The sequence below is a fragment of the Trematomus bernacchii genome, unplaced genomic scaffold (genome assembly GCF_902827165.1).
Source record: "Trematomus bernacchii unplaced genomic scaffold, fTreBer1.1, whole genome shotgun sequence".
Lineage (NCBI taxonomy): Eukaryota > Metazoa > Chordata > Actinopteri > Perciformes > Nototheniidae > Trematomus > Trematomus bernacchii.
The window spans coordinates 3,795,398-3,821,254 of NW_022987973.1; the positions used below are offsets into that span (position 1 = coordinate 3,795,398).

The window sequence follows — 25,857 nt, forward strand, 5'->3', positions numbered from 1 at the left end:
ACACAACTTTGGACATGAGATCCCCAGAGAGATGGTATGTTAAGATTAACACAGGAGACAGATGCCTACAGGTCTCCATTAGCTCTCTCATTGTCTCTCTGACACCACACACACACACACCCACACACACACACACACACACACACACACACACACACACACCACACACACACACACACACACACACACACACACACACACACACACACACACACACACACACACTACACACACACGCACAAACACACACACACACACACACACACACACACACACACACACACACACACACACACACACACCACACACACACACACACACACACACACACAACACACACACCACACACACCACACACACACGCACACACAGTCAATAAACATGGACTTAGAAAACTGCAATGTATATGTTGGGGTATTTTTTTATTAAATTTGGACAAATCAAGGCCATCTCTTTCCCTCTACTTCCAGTACATATTGAATACTAGCAGTTGTAACTCAGAGAAATGAATTTCATATTTATTTACTGAATTAACTCTTCAAAAAAGCACACTTTGGTCATATAAAACACATTTCTGTTCATCTTCTTATCAATCTGATGATTGGGATTGATTGATTGATACATTAATAACGTAAAGACTATAAGAAGACAAAGTGAAATTAGTCAGTAGTCCAGTTTCACTTTTCTTCTATTCTGAGACAGCTGGAGGATTTCTGGTCCAGCTCACTGCGACATTCCTCCATCTTCATCAACAGATCTGTAGTCATGGGGTGATCAACGCCGTGTGTGAGCTTTATCATCTTGAAGGCCTGCAAGAGGAGAAATGAACACACTTAAAGTTGCACTAGACGCCATTAATGCAATCCTGTCTGGCTCCAGGTTCAGTTGTTCCTTTTACAATTAAAGAAGCATTTCACAAGGAGGCAACTCATCATTATAGCTTTCAACTCAATATAATAGCTTACAGTAGCTTTCCCATGTTAGCCGAACAACCAGGGTAAGGAAATGTGAACATTAGTTTTTCCAATTTGTACTAGTATAGATCAGTAGGTAACAAAACCGACCTACTAAATAATAATAGCAAGTGTTTGTTTATCATAGCAATAATATCAGGGTTTCCAATTATTTGGGATTCTAACAGTAGTTCCTGCTGTCATTCCTGCAACTTTTAGACCTGTCTGATAACATCTCTCCTCTCAATTCTCCAGACTTCAGCAACACTTTGTTGAGGAAAGTGTTATCACTGATCAAAATGATGGACACACATAAACAAATAAGAGCATAGCTGTACAAGATAATGTGATATCTTCTTATCAGCATTTCATCCCTCACCTGTTTGAAGGTGTCCAAAGCGTCCTCGATGTGTTCCAGGTAATGTTGCAGCTTTCCGACTCTCATCAGCTGGACTCCATGGACTGGATGGGGATCAGGGTAGTATTGTCTTTGTAAAGGAAAGAGAACAAGGAAAAACTTGCTTAGTTTAGTGACCGTAATGCATAATCTATTCATTCCTTTATTGCAACTTGTCCAGGTCATTGGGTGTGCGCAGGATATGCCAGGTAGCAAAAACATCCTTTCCCCCAGCCCTGTATCCAGCTCCTCCTGGACCAAACATCATGATTTACTGCCAAAAATGCAAAAACTCTCTTGTTATACACCGCTAGATTGCTTCTATCAACAGTCCGATCACCCTATACTCCCCCAGCGAATACAAATCATCTTTAAAGAAAAAACACTCTTAAATGAACGATGCACAGTAGTGGCAAGACTGTGAAAAAAGATCCCCTCTGTGGTCCACTTTACTTTGTGAGTTTGCTCTCTTTCACACTGAGAGCCTGAGACACTTCACTCACAGGCGTCAGACAACAAGACAGATAATAAATAAACAAGATAATTAAAATTAGCTTTGCCAGTCAGTGTCTGTAAACAAGTATGATGGCTATACCAATAGGTGTGTGAGAAAAATGAATTGAACCAGCAAGAACTTGTAAATGATTTTATTATTTTTCTCAGGTGCATTATGGATGACTCCAGTTTACCTGAACATGTGTGTGTGTTATACGTGCTTTTGTGTCTGAGTATATATTATTTGGCATCCATTTTCAATGAATTCCTCTCCATTCCAGTTTGAATACTTCGACAGAGAGACAAGCATAACTGATACACATATTCCCAGCATAAAAGACACAGTCACACCAACATATAATGTGTATATATATATATATATATATATATATATATATATATATATGCAGACCACTTGTATCACATGTGCTGTACTATGCTACTTCTGTGAACTGTGTATGTGTGTATAAGTATTAATATACCGTTCATTATCCACAAATCAAACGTGCGCACCGCAACTTCCCCAGAAGCTAATCTTCCAGTGACAGAATAAGATACAACATTAAAGAATTTCACACACAGGCAAACACAGAGCAAAAATATATGATCCGTTTTTTAATAATTTAGCCAGTTTTAAATCTGACAATCTAAAATGCAAATATTTATCCTTAAACTGAATTTGTATTTACGCATGACAGAGATGGATACCCATTGATGCTTAATGCTACACATGGATGCTTAATGACCTTACAGTACAGTACACCCTGCTTTAATGTCTAAACACACATGCTTTAAGGAGACAGTTCACACACAAAGAGCCGGGACATTCTTAATCCCATAACGATAAATACCAACCAGGGACCGTGAGGAAGTAGCTTTGTTGTTGGTAAACACTGCAGTTCTCAAAACACTCATTTAGCTGACTCCACTTGTCATTTATCCTCCTTTCTTCTCCTTCCCTCTCCTCTAATCCCTCCTTCCTTTTCCTTTCTCACATGTGCTTTGCTGCTCTCCTACCTGGTTATGTTTGTGCTCTGCGGCCCGCTAGCTGCATGGATTAAAGTGTGTGACGTTGGAGGCTTTCTCTTCTCCTCTGCTGCACTTCACTCATCCTTCACTCCACCTTTCTGCCCTGTTAAATCTTCCTTGTTTCCTGCTCTCTCTCTCTCGCTGTGCTCTTATGATTACACACAGAAAAGGAAAAAAATCTTATATAACCGCTATAAAACAGCATTTAAATGCGTGCTGACAAAGCACTTTCAGACAGATGTACATTTCTTGTCTAGCTCATACTCTCTCTGACACTCACACAAACACACACAAAGAACTGAGCACTGACACAATGACACACACATGCTACTGTATAGTAATAATATATGAGCATGCATGCACACAAAGAAACGCTCAATTTCATTTCGCTTTCACTCTCTTTACCCTAGTTTATTTGCAAGATTCCCCTTCACTCCAGAGTAAACACGCCACAAGAGGGTTCAATACGCTCTAAATTCAATCGCACGTAATTATAAACTGCACTGTATCTTCTGTTAACAGAGCATTCATCTTCATTATTCCTTTATGGGCTGAAACATAATTTTCCAGCGATAAAAGTTTGTCACTCTTTTGATTGAAAATGAAAATCAGTTTTCTGTAGGGAGTGGAATCAAAATTAATTAACTGGTTGTGGCCTCAGTCAGAGTCATTAAAAACTTGGTAGCTTTGTTGATAATTCACCAGCAGAGTTTTCATTCACAATGCTAATAGCTCATTTGTTCATACCTTCAAGCCCCACTAAATTACTAACTGACAGGCCGACCAATTACAGAGATGCTCCCGGCCAATCCTGTGGACGGGATTGAATCATTAAATAGGAAGTTCAAATACTGAACCAACAACATTAGTCGTACATGAATAACAGCAAGTTACAATATTGATTTAATTACAAAGCCAGTGATTCAAGCCACCGTGACGTGCAAACACAAACTAACACCAAACACCAATTATATTTCCTCTTTGCATATAACACACAGCAATTAAAATAATTTCATTAACTTGCTGTCTCCTGAATTACCCTCTCCTTTTGCCCCCGGGAGAGTCAATTGAATAAAAAATACGATCTCGCCGTGTGCAGCTAGTTAGAAAGCCATAGCTTTCAGCTATGAGTAAGAGAAAGGGCAGGAAGGAAACATTAATAGTGGTGGAAAAGAGTGGCATTTCAGGCAAATGCAGTGGAACTAATGAGGCTCTCGTTCAGAACAAAAGATCCGCAGCCTGCTGTAAGTGAGAGGGAAACATGGATTATCTTACTAAGTAGAAAAACGAAGAAGGAGAAGGAAACATGGAGGAAAGATTATCTGTGAGTATTCTTCCTAATTGCATTTTGTTTTCTGTAAATGCAGCAGTATTTTCAGTTCTGTGATTCCACACTTTAGCAAACTTAGAACCGCAAAGCATGTGTTACTGAAATTAAGACTGATTGCATACGGTTTGAATCACGGTTTAACTATTTAGCAAACATTATTATTATTATTTCCAGAGAAAGTCAGACGTATCCCTGTTGATGAATTACAGATACAAGCCTCGAGAGTCTCTTGAGGGCTAACCACAGTGATCTATGCGGTAAGACCGTGCCTTTCACACCTTTTGCCTCACGCAATGTTACATATGGGCTGAGTGCACTTTAATCAAAAAGGGATGCTACATGGAGTTCATTTATCCAGTATTTCACAAGAAAGATGCAAAGTCAGAATTTTCTTTAGTGGAGATAATTTTCTTCAATTTATTTTCTAACCATCAACTAGCAACGCCACTTATCTATCTTGCAACCCCTTGAATCTACCATTTCTACAAGATTTTGAAAATCAAACATAAGCAGAAATCCCCCCATGAGGTGTTCTGTAACCAAATCCTGAATTTGAAATGCATACACTTACATTGTTCATTAAGAGTTAAATCTGAAACTTGCTGGTTAATTATTCTGTACAACTTGTCTTCCTCTTCTTAGGTCAGTATTTTGTTATCTTCAGCACACAGTAAAAAGAACATTGCTGGGTTTAAAAGGCTTTGTGATCCATGAAGACTGACAGCGTGGGTGCACTCCACCGGTCCACCGAGGCCACTGTGTTGATGCAGATATCTTATGCAACAGATTCCCCTCTACAGAACTGCTGAATAAATGCAAATCAGGAGAATCTTCAAGAGAGAAGTCCTTGCTTCTCTATTTTTGAGAGAATCGCCAAAAACATAAATGCATGGAGGCTGAACACCATTCAAAACATTTAGCTTTGACTGCTAAGTGCTGCTCTGCGAATCTCAATAGGATGCCACATCATGTATGATTGGGCTGCACTAAGCATCAACATGCATCCAGAGAGGAAAGATGAATCAAATGATCCATTTAGGAGCTTAAGAATAGACTTCTTGATACAAAGACAGCTCTGTGGGCACGTTTTCAGGAATACATAAACACTCATGCTTTCATGTCATTGTGAATGTGTGTGTGAGCATGTCTCGAGCAGCAGAATATGTGCAGCATGGACAGATTCAATAACCCTGGTGTGTGCCGCCTGCAGCAGGTGAGCATTATCCGCACACGGGCGCAGGGAAAAACCATCTCCATACATCACAAGCTGAATAGAGGAATGGAAAAAAGAAAAAAAAACCTGCAGAGAGAGTGAAAGAAGAAAGGAATACAGAATGAGGGGAAGGACAGGAGAAAGAGAGACTCCTGCAGCAATCTTTCTTCTCTGCCATCTGAAGAGCCCAGAGGAAGATAGGGGATGAATATGGAAGATATTCCTCCTACTCTCTCTCACTTATTTCTCCTGAATGCGTTTGTCTCCTCCTTCATCCTTTCATTGTTGTCTCCCTTCCTTGCAAAACTAATTCTCACTGTATTCCTTTTTCCATGTTGCTTCTTTATGCTTTGCACAGTTTTTCTAACTAACACCCCTTTTTCCCCCTCTCCCTTGTGATTCTGTTATTCTCGTTTCCCTTCCCTTCATCCCCTCTCTCATTTGTCATTTATCACCTGATCAAATCCCCTCTCTCTCTTCCATCCTCACCTCACACCTCCCTCCTCTCTCCCTGAACACCCACAACCATCCCTCACTTTGGTCTCTGCTGCTTTGAGACACGTTTTCCAGTTTCTTTCAACTGACACCAGACTCTCCATCCTCTTCTCCCTTCAATATGTCTCTCTTTCTTCTGCTCTGTGAATGATCATTTATTGATAACATGTGTAACAGTTGCTCTACTGCAGATAGGTTGCTCTGTTAGTGTGTTCATGGGAATACGTTTGAGTTCAGAGTTGGAAGAGAAACACAGTGTAGAAAAGACGGGAGTGAAAATGAGTGAGGGCTGGAGGACCTCATCTAGAAAACAATTAAAACTGTTGATGCAATTTACTGTAATCTGACTTTTAGATCACACTAAAAGTTTGGATTTGTTCAGAGCTTAGATTATTTTTGAATAATTCCTCCCTTCATTAGGACAGGATATTTGTATGTCTGCTAATTGCTAGTGCTCTCTTTGTCTCCCTTTCATCTACTCCCGTTCTCATACATTTTTTTCCTGTCTTCTCTTTCTTTGTAAATGTTTTTGTTTTGATGCACACTCAACTTCTTCTTCTGCCTATTTGTGTAAAATTAAGACTTTGAACAGCTTTTCTCTAATCATGTTACAATCAAATCTTCCCCTTTGAAATACGACATGATTTAGGTCCCCACTACATTTAAATCCAGCTAATATACTGATATTGTCTTGCAAGCCCAGGTATCACAATGCATCCTGAGATTTGAAAACATTTACTGTAGCTGGCTATAGTATTAAGCTCAATTTGAAGGATGTGTGTTTTCCACCAGTCCAAGGATTATATTTTATCATTTCTTCTCTCAGGGTACACTACATTATTTCCATGAATGAACACATTACTCTGATGCCTGTCCACAAAACATAATTACCATGTGTTTGTAAACAACCCTGTTTAGCTCGATTTCACCTCTACAGGGATAACAGATGGGATCCATGTCCCGTTGATCAGGACAAAGACTCAAATCTATCACATTGTGAAATCTCCATACAACAGAAACAACAGAGGAAGCATTACATTTTTCCTTTGCTGTGCATTTTCCCATTCTCTACAGGTAATCTGAGAATCTCCCCTCTCTTCCTGAGTGTTAACACGATGGAGCTGGCTCCAACTAAAATAACATGAAATGCCGTCTGGAAGCCTTGTGACGACAATTAAGGCGTCAGGATTGAGCAGCAGCCCCAACCTTTGAAGTAATAACTTTGAAGTAATTATGCACAGAGACAGTTGCGCAAGTCGGCCTTAACTAAAGCAGCTGCCCTTCAGATGCACTCTGGATGAGTCACTCCTGTCCTTTTCCTCACAGCTCAACAAAACCATGAAGGAAAAGTCTTTCAATCCAACTGGATATCCTGATTTATAGACGGAGCAGAGGAAGTTCACACACACACACACACACACACACACACACACACACACACACACACACACACACACACACACACACACACACACACACACACACACACACACACACACACACACACACACACACACACACACACACACACACACACACACACACACACACACACACACACACACACACACACACACACACACACACACACACACACACACACACACACACACACACACACACACACACACACACACACACACACACACACACACACACACACACACCTGTATACTGGAAGTGTTTTCTCCCCGTATCCCAGAGCTTCCTCCCAGTGTCCCAGGTGAATTGAAGCATCAATAGCCATGTCGGTCATCTTGAGTTTATACAGATTTCCATCTGGTACGTCAGTCGATAATAGCTGACTGCAGTTCTCTAGTAGTGCCGGCCAATCTGAAGGGTCACTTAAGGAAAAACCACATTCATACTGGACGCTGTCAAAATGTGAAAATTAAAAGCTGAACACTTATATCTTGAGGAAATCTTGCTCATTTATTCAGTCAACTTTGTATTACTGATGAAATGTCATCAGATGAGAGCTTTGACTTATTTAATCATCTTCCCATAATACAGTAGAAGATCAATGATAAATATTCTCATTAGATCTCTGAGGTAAAGGATACCCGACTCTGCCTTCAGTCCATCCAGTCTTGGTAGAGCCTCTTTCAGCGGACACCATGTTGATTCGTTCCCTGACAGCATCAGTCCGTCCTAGGAGAGAGAGGACATTGAGATCCACAGACATGACCCAACAAACAGGTTAATATATAAACAGGTGTTATTATGAAGAGTGGGTAGATTGAGCAGCATAAAACAGACAGAATAGAGTGGGTTTACCAACATTTTAATACCTGAATATAAATTAAATATCTTATCTTGAAGAACACCCTCAGACTTCCTTTGAAATACTGCAGTGCAGGAAAAGTGTTCAGCACGTCTTTACTGTGTGTTGATCAGCAAAGGTCTCAAGGTTATGTCTTTTGTATAGTTAAAGAAGAACATCTTATAGACTGAAAGGTTTCAATACAACTTGATTTTCACAAAAAAGACCACATATGAATAAATGTGCCTCTATTGACAGTTGGAAAATACTGTATCACCAAACACACACACACACACACATATCCACGGACTGAGAAAAACACAAAACACAGACACTGTTTTCTGGGTTTGATGTCAACAGTCATCAGTCGCCATGACGACTTTGGGTCACAACCCAGCAGCCTGCCATCATCATCAGAAGATTAAAGAGAAGGAACAACAGAAAGCGTGTGTGTGTGTGTGTGTGTGTGTGTGTGTGTGTGTGTGTGTGTGTGTGTGTGTGTGTGTGTGTGTGTGTGTGTGTGTTGTATATTGAACAAAGGTGGGTTGAATAGATGAATGCAATTGTCCCAGAAAATCAACCGAGTGCTCTCTCTTACCTTATCTAGAACACACACACACATTTCTGAGTGCTGTTGTGTTGTGTTAGACCAAAGTGTCATGAACGGCTATATAGAGAACAAAGCTAGAGACAGGAGTGAAGGCAAGGAAAAAGAGAGACAGAGAAAGAGAGAGGGACGTATTGCAAGTGAAAGACTGAGTGGACTAAGATGGATGGAAAAGAAAACTGCAGCAGAAAGACAAGATAATATTTCTCATTTTTCAGTAGGTGGTCAGAGGGGGAGAGAGGGAAAGGGGGGAGAGAGAGGTAAGAGGAGGTGTAGCGTGACGGAGTGACGGAGAGGAAGAGGAGGACATCAGGAGATAAGAGAGGATGTGAAGGTGAAGGAGGGAAAAGGAGGAGAGGTGTGTGTGTGTGTGAGTGTGAGTGTGAGTGTGAGTGTGAGTGTGAGTGTGAGTGTGAGTGTGAGTGTGAGTGTGTGTGTGTGTGTGTGTGTGTGTGTGTGTGTGTGTGTGTGTGTGTGAGAGGGACAGAGTGCATACCTGTGTGTTTGAACTTCTGGTATTATACACACATGTTCCAGACAGGTTTTAAGCAATAACTATGTTTGTAAAGTTTAAAGACTTTAAAGACTTTTTGGTTAAATCTGGATTAGGGAAGAACTCCATGCATACAAATGTCTCCTTCACAGTAGTTTCTCACACTGCGAGATAACACACTGCAATCCAATTTACTTTCGAACAGTAACCCTCTCCACTGCATCACCTCCATTGTTTCATCAAATACAAGCCCTCTCAAGGTTATGAATAAAGTTATTGTCTGTGCTGCAAGTGAACAGAAATGTACTGAGTGATTCATCTACTCCTGGGAATATATCTTTGTATTTTCTTCAGCCTGCATTCTACAATATTTCAAAGCAGTGTATAGTGTTCAATAAAGTGTATACATGAGCAGTATGAAAAGAGATGTGTGGAATACCTGCATAGTATGTAGTAATCAAACATGTCTGGACTTATATTATCAGGATACTTTCAAAAGAAACATCAAAAGAATTCACTACCCCCAAAATGAAAATGTGTAAATTACTCGTCCCTTGACAAGTAACCTTGATTCTCCTCCAGAATTTAGAGCTACACTTTTAATTGACATACAACTATGGTTAAAGTAATCCTTAAATTGAATAAATGCTATCCTCCAAGTACCGCTCCCAGTTGGATCATTATGTCCATGTTAATGAAGCCATTGGCATAAATTATGTTGAAATGAATGACGATTATGTAAATATTTGAAACCATGAAAGATCTGGCTTTGACAAAGTGGTGTGTGTGTGTGTGTGTGTGTGTGTGTGTGTGTGTGTGTGTGTGTGTGTGTGTGTGTGTGTGTGTGTGTGTGTGTGTGTGTGTGTGTGTGTGTGTGTGTCTTACTTTCTCTTGAGAGTCACAAAGCTGGCAGTGACATGTAAAATGGTATTGGTCCTCCAGCTGTCTCCTTCGATCTTCAGTCAACGACAACGTCTCGATGTAGCTTATCGTCAGCTGAAAACAGTGAAGCAGATAGCATTTTTGAGTGTGTGTGTGTGTGTGTGTGTTATTGTGTGTATATCTTCCAGATGGAATGGATGCATCTCATTACATGGTCAGTAGGGAAGGTAAAGTATGGAAAACGAGGACAGACGCTGCCATGTTAAGACGCGTCATCTTCTGCTTGTGTTGCAATGATCTTTTACTTTGCTCCAACGCTCAGGATTACTTAAAAAACATTAGGTTTACTGTACTTCCATCAACATGTATTATAACATTACAAAACTCACATTACAGTCAGTGATTTTACGCCTGTGTAAAATAGTGCTCTTAGTGTCAGATTATGTATCATTCCAAACAGCCTTGGGCATTGGCACATCAATAACAACAGTGAATAAAAAAAACATTCAATAAATATTGCTCGTAAAAAAACATGAACGTTAAAGCAGAGGCATCATCATAGTCGATAAAATCATCATTTCCCAAGGTGTTAATGTTGGGAGGATGAAGTGTGAGTACTTTTCTTGCTCATACCTCCTCTTCAGGGTTGATATCTCGAACAGCTCTCAGATGCAGTTTGGTTCCCACAAACACCATCACACAGTTTGGCCTACAGTCATGGTTTAGCAGAGATAAACTGGGAGAGAGCAAACAGGAGGGAGGGAGAGCGCCAGGGGGGGGAGAGGAGGAAGAGAGGAGGTTAAAGAGAGGAGAAGAGATAAAGCAGGGAGGAAGGAAGGGAGAAAAAAGGGAGAGTTTCTGTGAATAAATGTTTGTTTTTCAAACCCTTCCTGGCAAAGAAAAAGACAGCGAGCACATCATAACGGTTAAAAATGTACAAGAGCCTCATCCTGCTGATTCACCAACTGCCACATGTCTCACAGTTTAAGGGTTACTCAAATCACTGAGACTAATGTTGACTGAAATGTTCATTCGTTCCAACATATTCATGAGAGTAAAAACACATGTAGAGTGACAAATCCCTCTCAAGATCATAATCCATATAGTTTGAGTGACAGCTGTGGGATGTGTGTGTCTTCCCCGTATCTAAGGTGCTGTTAGGGGCAGCATGGCTTCTCATAATGTGAAATCTACACATTTAAGTTAAGACTGAGTGCTCAAATGAACCTCAGACAAAAAACTAAGACAATTCCCTGCACAGTATGACAAATGAATACTCTGCTTCTGTCATAACAAATGTCAATCTCTATTTGTTTTTTCGCTCGTTCTTCTCTCATAGACAGATACAGACAAACAAATCAGGAAACCATGGTACTCTACTTCTGTCACAACAAAGAGTCATTTCCCAGATTGAAAATAAATGAAGCCAATCCTCCTTCCCATTCACGTGAACACTGACTGACAGCATCATAACGCTGATGACAACAATTATTGTTTTTATTTATGCTTTAAATTAAATGCATGAATGGCTTCTTTCCTTATGTTTTAATTTACCAGTTGGACTACTTTTAATCCGGATGAAACATCATTTTAAGAGAATATTAGGAAATATAAGTGTAAGTATGATGTGTAAAGCAGAGAAAGGGAGAAAGGCTGGATTGATCAATGTCATTTTTTGTTGGCTGAAATATTGATATATATATATATGCCTGCTGGCACAGCATGACTGAACCAGTAGTAATACTGAGTTCTCTGTGTTTATGATAGACTCAAATTAGACTATCTTAATTCAGCAGCACCACAAACCAATGGCTCAGAAATTATCATAGACTTCAGTCAACACCTCTCAACATCAACGCCTTCTTGAAGTAGTCAGGTATCTCAAAAAAGGGCAACTGATTGTGACTTGAATCTGAGTTATGCCTCTTTACGTCCCCATTACATTACATTACATTACATTACATTTAGCTGACGCTTTTATCCAAAGCGACTTATAGTGCATTCGACCAGGAAGATACAAAGAGGTAAACAGTAGAGTCTCTCCCAGAGCTCGCCTTCTCAACCTTTTCTGGATCTGAGATTTGCTTCCCGCCAGCTTACTTTACATTTTCTCCAAATCTTGAATCATGACATATCTTCAGGATTGTTTCCGCCTACCCAGTTTCACCTCTCTCTGGAAAATGTATTCCAGGTCTTGTCTTGTAATGTTATTTGTGTCCTCCCTAAGGGTGTGACCTATCCATTTCCACTTTCTTATTTTCCCTGTGGCTCTATCTTTCTTTCTGTAATCCGCCACAGTGCCTCATTCGTGGTTGTAATGGGCCGACATGAGCCGAACGATGTAGCGTAAAGCACCTGTTGACCAACACCTGTATCTTGCCTTGGGGGGGCTTCAGTGGTTTGCCACATCTCAAAACCATAAGGCACAACCGAGGTGTTGTTGGAGAAGTGGTTTCATAAACCAACGCCTGCTGTGCTTTACAAGTGTGTTTCTCTATGCTCTTTACTGCTGCTCCATTGCTGCTGATGTTGCACCATTAGTATGTGAAATGTTCCACCTCCCTGCTGAGTGTGATGGGAAGTTGCTTCAGGTTTATTCTCATGGTCTTGATTATTAGAGCTATGATGGAGTAAGGCCCCGCTCACACGGGACCGTTTGCGTTTATGCACAGTATGCGTATTCAAAAAAGTCTTCCGTTCACATGCATTAGTTTCATTTAACGTGTCTGTTCAAACGAGGCCGTTGGAAACGCTGTAGTACATATGCTGGGACTGTAAGTGGCGCTGTAACTTCCGCCAAAATACACCAAAAGCCGCGAAGAAGAGCAACCGAGCAGACCCGCTGCAATGTTGCCATGGCTACCCTTCTGTTTAAGCCCCGAAACTGAAACTGAAACTGAAAGAAACTGAAAGAAACCGAATCTGTGGATATTGCATCCCGACCAAGAAGGTCTCCGTGGAGAGGACGGCTCAGAAAGAGAGAGATATTCTCTACAAACAACGGGTGAGATCCTCCTTTGTCAATATAATGGATCAATGCATGAAATCTGACTCTGTTTATTTTGTTTAAGGAGTATATTGGGCGTTAACAATTCTGGTTTGCCTTTTATAATATTATTTCATTCAAGAACCCATTGTGCGTTTAATTAACACAGCTATTTTTGATAGTTGCTGCAGGAGAGGTGGAGAGAGGCGGGGCTATCGTTATTTTTTCAGGAAATATTCGTATCGAGGTGATTACACGGACTCTGTTGACCCCCCAGAGCATTTCGTTTGCAAATCTATCCACCTTGGGACCCGTTATTGTTTGTGGGGTCAGTTTCTATCGGCCTCGTGTAAATAATAGGGCTATACGCACGCGAAACTATGCAGATACAAGCAGTTTTCTCCTCGTGTAAACGGCGCCTAAGTGTATAGTCTTATAATAGTCGTCTTGCATGTAGCCTGCTCCTAATGAATTGAAATAAAAAGCCTGAAAGACAAAAACAGGTAACTAAACTTTAAAGATTTGCATATTACCCGGGCTGAGACTGTTATTGTTGTTCATCTTTTTCTTAAATTAAAGTATTTAAAACCTCCCTGACCCCATAAAAGAGATATTTACTGTCACTGCACACATGGCTGGAAAGAAATACTCAAGAGGTTTCTCTGTTTTTATGACCCCATCCATTACTGCTGTTCCTGTTTATCATATTCATAGAGCAAAACAATGGGTGCAAGAGATAAGGAGAGTGTGTGTGCGTGCATGCGTGCGTGCGTGCGTGCGTGCGTGCAACCCCCTGGCTTGGTTCTACAGTGGAGAAGTTACGGGTTGAATATCAACTAGAAATCAAGCCCTCCAAATGATGCTTTTATCTGGTGGAGAGCAGCTCATTAGCATACTAATTAGATTAGTTAACTAAACCGCATCTCACATTAACACCAACTGTTGCTGAATACTGCAGCATAGAGAGCCGTATATCACACGAGTAGAGATGATAAAGAACTAATCATTGATGATATTCATTGAAAGAAAGGGTTGAATACTTTCTTCCATGTGTTACTGTCCTTAGAGAAGAGTTTCTCTCTGTGTCTTTGTAGTTCAGGTGGTTCACTACAGCAATAATGCAGCAGACTTCAATTAAATAGCACTAAAAATAACAATCAAATTTAGTGCAAAGCTTTCACATGATAAATGACAGGACTTAAACGCGTTTGGTTTATTTAGCCGACGTGACTCAAGTTATTTGTTCCCAGTCTGAAGCGAGTCCCTAGTCCCCACTTTTTCCTATACACACACATTAAGTTAAGTCACTGACTAGACATCAAATCAAGTCGATTCCTTAATTAAGGCCGATCAAGTCACTAGTCTGTTTGACTTCCAGGTCCAGGTCTAGTTTTAAATCATTTATTTTCTCTCATAATGTTGCAATGGCTCTAATAGACTTAAGTTTACGTCTCAGATGTTTGGATACGACCGCTTTCATTAATTTGTATTATATAGGATTGTGTTGTAATGTAAAACCTCTGAAACTCCATTATCATCATAGTGCGAGTTCAAAATCAAATATTGCCTGTAATTATTCGTCCGTTAGCAATTAAAAAAGAGGCAGGACATTCATATGCTATGATTATCATTTGCTATCCTTGCACTTCAGCCGTGTTTGATTTGAAACAACACTAGTCAAAAATCACGGACCCATGAACCCATACTATACGAGAGGTACATCATATTAATGTCCAAACTCTGAGGTAGTCAAAAACTCTTACATGACACTTTTGAACAATTTCTTTTTGAAAAAGATATTCCAATATGTAGTCCCGTTTTTCAGATTTTGTATCATATTGTCAGCTCATCTCACCTTCCTGTTTTCGTTTCAGTGCATCTCCATGAGGATTTAGCACATGGTTTACAGTATGTTACTCTGAGAGATGATATGAAGTACAACATTGGGATAGATTACAAGTCAACTGTTCCAACTGTGAATAAACAAACAAACAAAGGATGTGATTTTACAATGTATTTTTCAGAAAAAAAGATCAGCAGAGAGTAAGACAGAGACAGACAGAGAGAAGGAAGAGGTCAGTGGAGTCAGAGAGGAGAGTGAGAAAGTCAGAAAATGAGAAGAGTCCTGGCGTGAACAGAGGTGTAGCCTCGCCAGAGTAATCCCCCCTCTCTCTTCAGCAAACCCAGTTGTTGCTAGGCAACCCAAAATATGAATAGGCAGGGGACCATCCTGCGAAAAGGCCCATCATTTATGGATGAGTTACGACACAAATCGCAGACACACACTGACACAGACACACGCTGTTTGGCTGAGCTTTGGTAAAGCCACTGTGACCATCTGACATCTCAACGCCAGCCAGATAAACTGGCAGAGATACCTGCAGAGTGTGTGTGTGTGTGTGTGTGTGTGTGTGTGTGTGTGTGTGTGTGTGTGTGTGTGTGTGTGTGTGTGTGTGTGTGTGTGTGTGTGTGTGTATAGCTCCAACAACATGTGCAACGACAGGCCAAATCCCATCCCATTCACTCAGGACTCAATACAGGGATTACAGCGCATTCCGCCTTTCTCTGTGAGTGAGTTTTTGTGTGTGTGTGTGTGTGTGTGTGTGTGTGAGCAAGACAAGAATCACATATGAGTTTGAGTGTAACCATGTATTTCTCCATGCGTTCTCGCTTCTCTCTGCGTCCCCCCGTCTTCCCCAAACAGCGTTATAATATTCTGTCAACATTCATTTTCAAGGTTTCGCCTGATGACAAAAAATCACTTCCCTTTCTCCGTTCTTCCTTGTGCTTCAAAGAACTGTCAGGGAAATAGAAATGGGGGCTTTGGAAAGTGAGCAGATAAAGAACGGCTGGGGTTGGTTGAGGTGCGTCGATGTGGCAGGTAACTTAAGAGACACATTTACATTTTGTGGAATTTTTAGTGTATGAATGAGAAAGAGAGAGGCACCATCTAACAGTAATTATGAGCCAGATTGAAATTAATGATGCTTTTTGGATTTGTAATGCTTCACACATTGCCCTTTGAGTGTGAGGTGAATGCGAGTGTGAGTGTGCGTGTGCGTGTGTGCGTTACCTAGGATACAGCCCAACTCCAATCTCCTGCAGCTCTCCGTCACTGATGGTGAAACAATTGCATGTCACCTAAAGGAGAGGGAGAGGATACAAAAAAAAGGGGGGAGACAAGAGAGAGACATGATTTGTTAAATTGCCTCAGGGAACCAACAATAGTTTCATCATATGTTCTGAACATTTTTACATATCTTTGGCACTTGCAAAACCCCATCGGCACTCCAACTGAAACATGACATTCAACGTTTTCTTTTTGAGATGCAAAGGATTTGAATGTTTGAATTTACCACCTGGTTATTTTTGAGACGGGAAAATGTTATTTCTTTCAAAAGGAAAATGAACGTTTCTCGCCTGTAATATATTTTATTCGTCAACAAAGTAAACCGAATTGTGTATCAGTGATCATGTGCAGTGAATTTAAAAACAAGTGAAATGTTTTTTAGTTTCCCTCAGGCCCTGTGAAAATGATAAAGTGAAAACATTTGAGAGTAAATGTTTTTTAAAGACACATTTCCTTGGAAACAACAACAAAGACACAGATAGCAGGAAACACAAATACACAACGATATTCCTTTTGGGAATAGAGCTGATATGAAAGTCATTTATCACCTTCAACATGATGGATGTTTGACGGAAGAAGGCAGGAGGAAAAAAGGAGACAGGATGACATTTGATAGACTTCTTCTTGAAGTCACTAAAGACAGAAAAAGCCTGGTGCTATTAAAGCTCTTAAGGAAACATTGGTTGCATATATTGCTATTAACTAAAACAATAATATTAAAAACATAGTATAGAACTTACCCTCAAATGTATCATAATTTATAATAAAAACTGGATGCACTTCTGTGTAAAAACCTCCCACATTGCACCAGGAAGGAATGAATGAAAGAGCCAGAGCTTTCAGGAGTGGACAGATTTCAATCGAGGCAGAGCGATGGTTTGTTTCTTTCAACTAACTAAGTTGGCTCAGAGATTGTTTAAATAACAAAATGCTTGAAGAAGTTGTTTAAAGAAGAGAGACAGAGAGAGATGATAGAAGGAGAAACGGCAATAAACACACCAAAACATATAATAAGTGGACAAAGATGGGATAGATAAAAAAAAAAACAGATGGTCTTTGATGTGTCAATTAGTGAGCGGTGCTGGTAAACAAGTGTGTGTGTGTCGGTGGTCGTGGTGTGTGTCGGTGGTCGTGGTGCGCGCGTGTGTGTGTGTGTGTGTGTGTGTGTGTGTGTGTCTGCATGGGGTCGAAGGGAGTAGATAAATAATTGTAACTTTAGTAACATTAGTATTCAGACTGTCAGATAAAGAGGCAGGCTGAGCTGTGCAGAGAAGGAGGATAGGATTTAAAGTGAGCCACAGACAGATGTTCCTCATCCGATTGGATTTGAATCTGCAGTTGTAATAAACACCATTAGAGCCGAGCCTCATGGGAAATAAAGCTTTTTACTCAACTTATTCATAATAAAGCCGACAGGAGGGAATGTGATTACATAGAAAAACACTGAGAGACTCACACGTATATACAGGACTACATAGATCTTAAACAAAATCCTCCACACACACACAAAGCGTTCATTCTTCATCTCACACACACTTACACACACTTCATTGATATTCAGTTGTGTTCCCTGTCATCCATCATCTGTGCCATAAGGCATCCATTAAAGTGAGGGGGACACAGACAACATTTAATATGGCAATATGTTGTCTACGAATTACAATACATCAAGATAGAATAACACTTAAGTACTTTTACGTGATTTTAATGAAGTAGTACAAAACACAGGAGTAACACAATCGATTCATCGTTTAAATGCAGGACATTCTTCCAGGTTCAAAAACGATGTGGTGCTTTTCTTTGACTTTGTGTGAGAGTAAACTACAACTCCTACGGTTTTTGGACTGTCGATTGTACAACACTGGCAATGTAAGTATAACAGCACTGATTTGTGAAATTGTGAGGGGCATTCTTTCACAAATGTTTGACATTTAGACAACGAACAACAACAATGAACCAAAGAATAGGTGATGACTCAGATTACCAAATAATGAAATAATGCTTAGTTGTACTTGTAGCCCTACATAACATGACAATTGACTGAATAAACATGTGGTAAATGCTGTTGTGAGGTCACAGCATCTTACATTTTTGCACACCAAAATCGAATCAGTCCATTCTTGAGTCAAGGTGGATCTTTGTTGCCAACTTAAAAAAAGAATTGTCCTTCAGGTGTTCTTGAGATTTTGCGTTCATGAGAATGGACAGAAATAAGTACATACAGATAGAAGGACGGACAACCGTAACACATAATGCCTCATGTTTTGTCGGTGCGTAGGCATACAAATATTGCATTCATTTATTTTGCCCACTCCCTACACCTGTACTGCTTATTTCACCTCATTAGAAAAAAGCAGCATTGGTTTGTGACAGCGGGGATGATCGTGCAGACAGAGAAGAAAGGATGGTTCTGAGGAGAGGGAGGGGGTGATGAAGTGTGGAGGAAATTTAAACAAACAGTGGTAGGGCACTCAGCTGGACATAGATCTCTCCCTGTCACACACACACTATAAAACACACACACATACACACAACAAACACAACACACATGCACACACCAGCTCCCTCTCAGGGGGATGAGAATCAATCTAGCAGAACATCCACATCTGCAGAGCTGGCTGGTGGACGCCTTTTGCATCCCAAATACAAAACACACCCACACACAAATATAAGCAGGCCTCGTTGCTTTACACAAATGGTACCAAACAAAAATGAATCTCATGAATCAATTCCTGCATGTTTCTATCTGCCTCACAGCTTCCTCTCCTCTCTCCCAGACTCCCTGCCTCTCTTCCTTTAGTCAAACACAGCAACAGCATCACACTCTTTATTCAGATGCAGAACAGATCACATCAACAGACTAAGAGTGAGTGATCTGGACAATGGAGAAAAATGTGCAAAAATGACAGCTACATGGAGGTATTTTTGCCTCTTTAACCATACGTTTAGCTCATTACATGGTATTTTAGGTGGCTTTCTCTGAGGCAAACTGATTGATGGACAGAAGTAAAGTAATTTTTCAAACACAAATGTTCTATTTTCAGCTTCTCAAATACAAATATGCCATTTTAAAATGTCACCTTTGGCATTAGAACAATTCAAATGGGGATTGTTCATGATATTTTAAAGATAAAACTATGAGAAAAAGTACTTTAGATACACCTGCAGAATGTGTGAGGTCATAAAGATGTACCTAAACCTATCTGTTCTGTTTATCAATCATTTAAGAGAAGTGAGTTTAAACCGTATCGTTCGGAGGTGTTATGCTTTTGCAGAGAAAAAGCACATACTGTAATACCACCCATCAGTAACCATGGTGACAGGTGTTTTCTACTTATGATGAGAGACTGTAAGAGCCTCCCACAGTTGACCTGTTTATTTATAACCTCTACGTTAATAAAGTGAGTCCTCCACAGGTACTGAGAGGGGGATCAGAGGAGGGGACACTCAGCTGGTGAAGAGGAACCAGTTTGAGACGTTTCACCAGAGGAGGGGACACTCAGCTGGTGAAGAGGAACCAGTTTGAGACGTTTCACGGTCTGCAGGGCGGCCTTACTGTATATCCATCTTGAGTAAATTAATTGTATTCCACAAAATGAAATGAAAGGAGCTCTCCAGCAAATAATGAAGCAGAAATTCTTAACAGCAGGCTCTTAACGGGGATTACAGGATAGATACGATTCAGCTACTGCCATTCCCACTGTGGAGAATTACACAATTACTGCGGCGGTACAATAGATACCAAAGCGTGTCTGGAAGGCTTTTCTTCAAGATGGTGCGGAAAATGTCAGTCCCCACATCCATTCATTTGTTTGCTCATTTGTTTTTCTGCCTGTCACAGACAATATTCCCGCTGATTAGATTTGGGTGAAACGTGTAGAGATGATGAATGTGAGATAGGGGAACGGAGGCAGAGACAGGCGAATGAGTGAGCAGCCTGTGATGTGGAAAATGGAAAAAGAAAAGATCAAAAACACCCGTTCTCCAAAATGTCATCTTCAGATGGGGAAGCAAAAACTACAAATGTCACTTTTTCAAACGGATGATACATTTTGGACTTCATACTGACAGTTTTGAAAACATTCTTGGAAGGTTGATGGTAATAATCACCAAATATCTGTAACACACAAGTCTAATTTCCACTGCATGGCACGGTTTGGCTCTCCTCAGTTCGACTTGTCTTCTGGTTTTCCATTCAAAAAGTTCCCTGTTTCAACATCAAACTACCAAAGGCACATTTCAAAACTCAATTGTTCAAACTTTTCAGTTTCTACAATCAGCACAAGCTGTCAAAGAGGTCAGGGTGAAACTATGATATGTTTCACTTCCCCTAACCAAGTCGTTTTTGTGTCTAACCAAACCTTAACCATGGTGTTTCCACAACATACAACACACTTACTTTTTACAGTGGATTGTGACGACTTTAGAAGACCCAGACACTACATATCAGATCAGAAAATGCTTCTATGTGTAGACCTGCAGGGGATGGACGAACATTGCATTTTGTGGTATAATTTTGGGTGGACTTGTTGGAACAGTTTATTAAAAATGATCAGAAATCCTTTCCCAACCACAGGGACAGTTAGGATAAAAAAGGCAATTTGAATAAGTATAGTTAAGATATTACATTTCGAGGTAAGCACATGTAAGACAGAAAAAATAAGCAGTATTAGGAAGTACGTCAAAATATAGAGTGTTACTGAAGTAGCATCCAGTACTATGGATGGAAAGACTACAGTTATCTGTAGTGTGCACGTGTAGTGTGTCCACCACTCTCCATTGCTGTCCAAACACAAGCGGTTGAAGTTCTGTACTGTTTATTAAGAAACTGCCACCATCAATCTTTCTCTTGGTCTTGAGCTTTGTCAAAATGAAAATAAGGATATGGGAAGCATCTTATTACCTGCACTAGATTTACTGCTGATATAAAATGAGGATGGATGTGATTAAATAAAACCTGTCCATCTATCACCACAACAAGACAGGATTAAACAAGGAAAACTTAGAAGGGTAGACTAACCTCAGCGCTCTCAGTAACTGAAGTCAGCTGCACCTTAAATGCTTTTGCTGACATTAAATATGCAGCAAGGGAGGGGCAGATCAAAATTATAAAAAATGTTTTAGATATATACGGGTGGCACATCTCTTAGAGGATAGACGGGTGTTTGGGACGATGCGGAGCGGGTGGTCCTGTCATCTCATATCCGAAGCATTGGTTTGCTTTGTCCTGTCATGTCAGTTCAAAAAACTTGTGACTGGATGGTTTAAGTCTTTAATGTTGCTGGAATGGGTTCAATTACTGTCAATCTTGGAAACACTACAAAGGCCATCAGACACAATCAAAGGCCGCATCTGTGTGTGTGTGTGTGTGGCGTGTGTGAACTACTAATGCTTTGATAAAGTATTTATGACCTAAACATGCGCCTTTCATCTCTCAATAGACAGGCTGACAAACAAAGACAGAATTACTGAGGAAATGTGAGAAAAGAAAACGAGGCTAAACGACACACACACACACACACACACACACACACACACACACACACACACACACACACACACACACACACACACACACACACACACACACACACACACACACACACACACACACACACACACACACACACACACACACACACACACACACACACACACACACACACACACACACACACACACACACACACACACACACACACACACACACACACACACACACACACACACACACACACACACACACACACACACACACACACACACACACACACACAAATCATTGATATCTTTCTCTGTCTCTCTACTATTTTGTTAATGTCACTCTAATTGGGCCATATTTCCCAAAAAGTGTGCATGATTATATTTCATCTCTGAGGATCTAGTAAATGTTGAACCCAATAATTCAAACTAAATGTATCAAGGTGTCATCAAATTGCTCAACATAAATGCTATTGTTGCTCCATATTTGCATAATGTAAATAGTTAATTTTGACTATTCTTTACCAAAATCCCTGTGGTTGTCCTTTATTTATGAACCGATTTGTCGTTTGGTTCCATCACAATATGTGTGAATAAGCACAATAAGGAGGGCTACAAAGGAAATGTTTGTACATGCTATTACAGACCTCAAATGAAAGAAACTATCTTCACCTCAACAAAAGGCTGATAGCAGCACATTAGGAGAAATGTGGAGGTCTGAAATGCCACGATGACCCCAGGGTTATTACCTGCAGTGAGGTGAAAGCAGCCTCAGTGCAGACCGTTTTTCTCCAGGTGACAGAGGTGATGTCCTAATGATGTGTCCCCTCAGCAGTCAGATAAACTGTCCTGTGTGCAGCTGCTGCCACACACTGCTCCATGTGTGTGTGCCGTTAGATGTGCCTTCACACTGCAGGCAGAAAGCTCCAGTAACAACCCACAGCATTATTTCACAGCCAGGTCTGAGCTTGAGCCACAGAGTACTCTCTGAATGACATACTCAAATTCTATTAGTGTTCAACTCCAGTGCTGACCAGACAGCTGACAGTGCAACCTTATTATGTGATAATGCTGCTGCTGGTAGTGCCCAAGACCAGGCTAAAAACCCGAGGGCACCGAGCCTTCGCAGCAGCTGGCCCCAGGCTCTGGAACACTCTGCCCCTCCATGTGAGGTCGGCCCAGACCCTAGGGGTTTTTAAATCAAAACTAAAAACACACTTCTTCTCTCTGGCTTTCTAGTTAGAGCGGAGCACGACTCCTGACTTTTCAGTGTGTTTTATTTTTATTTTGTTTTTAAGATATATCTGTTGTAATTTATTGTCGTTTATTGTGATTTGTAGTAATGTGTTTTTATTACATGTACAGCACTTTGGCTCGACCAAAAATCGCTTTTAAATGTGCTATATAAATAAAACCTGATTTGATTTGATTTGATTATCATAATAGCTACATGCATTTATTCATACTAGAGCCAATGTACTTATTTTTAATATCATCCAAGGTTTGCATTTATAATGCCACAGAATGGGCAGATTCAGTAGTTAGCTGCAAGGTTTTGATTTTGCCTGATGGCCGTTAATACACTTGGTTGCTAAACAAACAATTATTTGTTATCATCGCCCTCCCTGAAAAGCTAGGGAACTTCATTTCCAATTTCATTGCCCATGCCTTTCCCCTCATTTCCTGTCTCCTCTTTATTCACAAATAAACACACAGCACCCCAAAGAACACTTACATTTATCTCTAAAAGTATGCACTCTATTTTTTAAGCTGGTGCTTTTAGCCTCATTACAGGTGCATTACCACCTCTAGACGTGGATATATGTGTCAAGTATCGCGCTTCAAATTAAACTGTAAATTAAGCAAGTGTCAAATGAAAAACCCATGACTTGCAGAGAGCAGAGGTAATAATTGCAATGCTGAGGATTTTACTGTCTTTTTGATTAAAAAAACGGCAATAGAATGGTTCCTTCTGTCCTTTAAAAAAAAAATACTTCTTGCTATTTTTGTCCATTACTCACACACACCCTTAAGAGTCTGTATCTGTTCAAACAACCGTAAACAGCCAAACTGCATCAGAGGAAGGTCATGGAAAGGCAGGATCACGGGAGGAAAAAGGGGAAAAGAGGTAAGAAAGACAGGTGGGAGATTGAGAGAGGGACAAAGGACAGATGTGAGGGAGAACAGGTTTGATACAGGAGAGGGAGGACAGAAAGAGGGAGGGGAGATGAGCAGAAACTTTTTAATAAACCTGTTTGTGAAGTTGCAGAGCGTGAACTACAGCAGAGGTGCTGAATTAGAGAGGTGCACCCTGGGAAAAAACATCGAGCTGAATATTAAGTGAAAGGACACAGAAGGAACAACAGCTACAAGCAGCTGCTCTGACAAGTGTCTCCTTAAAGCCAAGAGTTTTTAGACTGACATATTTTGCCATTTTACCATGAAGGGCAATCAGTGACGAGAACACGGACACCACCATCTGTGTCCAGTAGATGTTTTGTTATGATGCTCAATGTTAACATGTTTTTATTTTTATTTGAGTTGCAAATGACCAAAACACGTTCAGAAAAGTGAGGTCAGAGGGAACAAATCCTGTCTCCTAATAAATGACGTTCCCCTTCAAGGACTGCATTCACAAATAGATTTCAAGTGACTGATTTTCTACCGCAGTTTTAAAAGTGTGTTTAGTGTTGTGAATTGAAACAAAACATTAGTATGCAGCACGACTTCTTGGTAGAAAAAGATCTTGGTTTAGTCACACTGCATTGGTGAGTGTGTATGTGCACAGGCCAATATTATGTGGTGCAGGAAGAGGACTCACATTTCTCATACACCCTTACACACACAACATTACCTCTGTGTGTGTAATCGAACACGAGATTGCCTCTTGCTCTCTAATGACGCATTTCTCATGCTGATACCCAATCATCTCGGAGAGAAATAAGAAAAGAAAGTCGACATGTGCTTTTGTCAAGTTAGCACATTTTCAGCTGATGAGCTCCTAAGCTGCGGCACCAGAACACACACACACAGTATACTCCACCCACACCACAATCATGCATATATGGAGGCAGATTTATGGAACATAAAGTATACCGCTAACACACATTTCTGTCTGTGCTGCAAAAACTGTGTGTGTGTGTGTGTGTGTGTGTTAAAACCGCATCTTTACACACATTCCTACAGTAAGCATCCTAGTCCAGTAAAGGTCGACTTTTGAATATCATGTGAAGCAGTCCTATGATCAGTGAGAGGTAAACGTTGCACCCAACACTGATTCTCAACAACACATGCATGCTACACGTGCAAGTCAATCACATGCAGAGATAATGGTGTTTATACAGTAAATCCAAGTATGGCCTACAGCTGTGTACGAACAGACATGACCAGAGGGTCCACTTCATCTCTTGCTTACTGATTTTCTGCATAGGAACAAGAAAATAAATAAATAAATAAACAAGACGGTTTGAAAAAAAATCAGACATGAAAAATGAAGAAAACCCAAAAAGAAATGAGCAAAGTTCAGCCGTCGGTTCCTAGGTTAAGTCAAACGAATGCTTTTGGATAAAAAAGAGGTTATTGTTTTCACAGCAGTGTTCTTTAGAGGAAATCATTTTTCACTGCTTGGCTGCTCTGCCATAGTCTGAATCAAAGAGTGTGACCCAGGGGAAAAGCTATTCCTCTTTCCACTCTGAAGGCAGCAGATCTTTTTTCTGTGCATTTGCAGCACCCATAACTTTGATCTCACAACTACGACATATCTTTCATCCTTAACCCTGGGTGAACACGAGAGCAATCAAAAGATACTGAGCGTATATAAATGTCACCCATCAGCCTCAGCATTTAAATGTGTTGGATGGATTGTGGCTGATTTACAGTATGAAATACAAACACTGGTCTAATGTTATTCACTTATGTGCTGTAACGTACAGTACACTGTATTTCCTAAGCACCTGTATATAATAACTGGATTTTAAATACTTTCTTAGGTCCCATATGTCCTATAACAAACCAAAACACTTCATTAGTGTTTGTGTGTGTGGGGGTCATTGTAAGTGAGAACATCTTAAAATGTAAATGTCTCTGTGTGAAAACACATGTAG

At 40.4% G+C, this 25,857-nt stretch overlaps 1 protein-coding gene across 1 annotated transcript in view; it reads right to left on the reverse strand.

The window, feature by feature from the left end:
• Positions 1 to 403: 403 nt before the first annotated feature.
• The window catches only part of smyd3 (SET and MYND domain containing 3), a 72,414-nt gene continuing 46,960 nt past the window's right edge, over positions 404 to 25,857 (reverse strand). The window contains exons 6-12 of the mRNA XM_034116050.1: positions 16,217 to 16,284; positions 10,791 to 10,893; positions 10,161 to 10,271; positions 7,976 to 8,063; positions 7,580 to 7,745; positions 1,333 to 1,441; positions 404 to 809 (exon numbers count right to left, since the gene is read on the reverse strand). Coding sequence (XP_033971941.1) covers positions 678 to 809; positions 1,333 to 1,441; positions 7,580 to 7,745; positions 7,976 to 8,063; positions 10,161 to 10,271; positions 10,791 to 10,893; positions 16,217 to 16,284 — 777 coding nt within the window. The 3' untranslated portion in view covers positions 404 to 677. The remainder of the gene's footprint in view (positions 810 to 1,332; positions 1,442 to 7,579; positions 7,746 to 7,975; positions 8,064 to 10,160; positions 10,272 to 10,790; positions 10,894 to 16,216; positions 16,285 to 25,857) is intronic.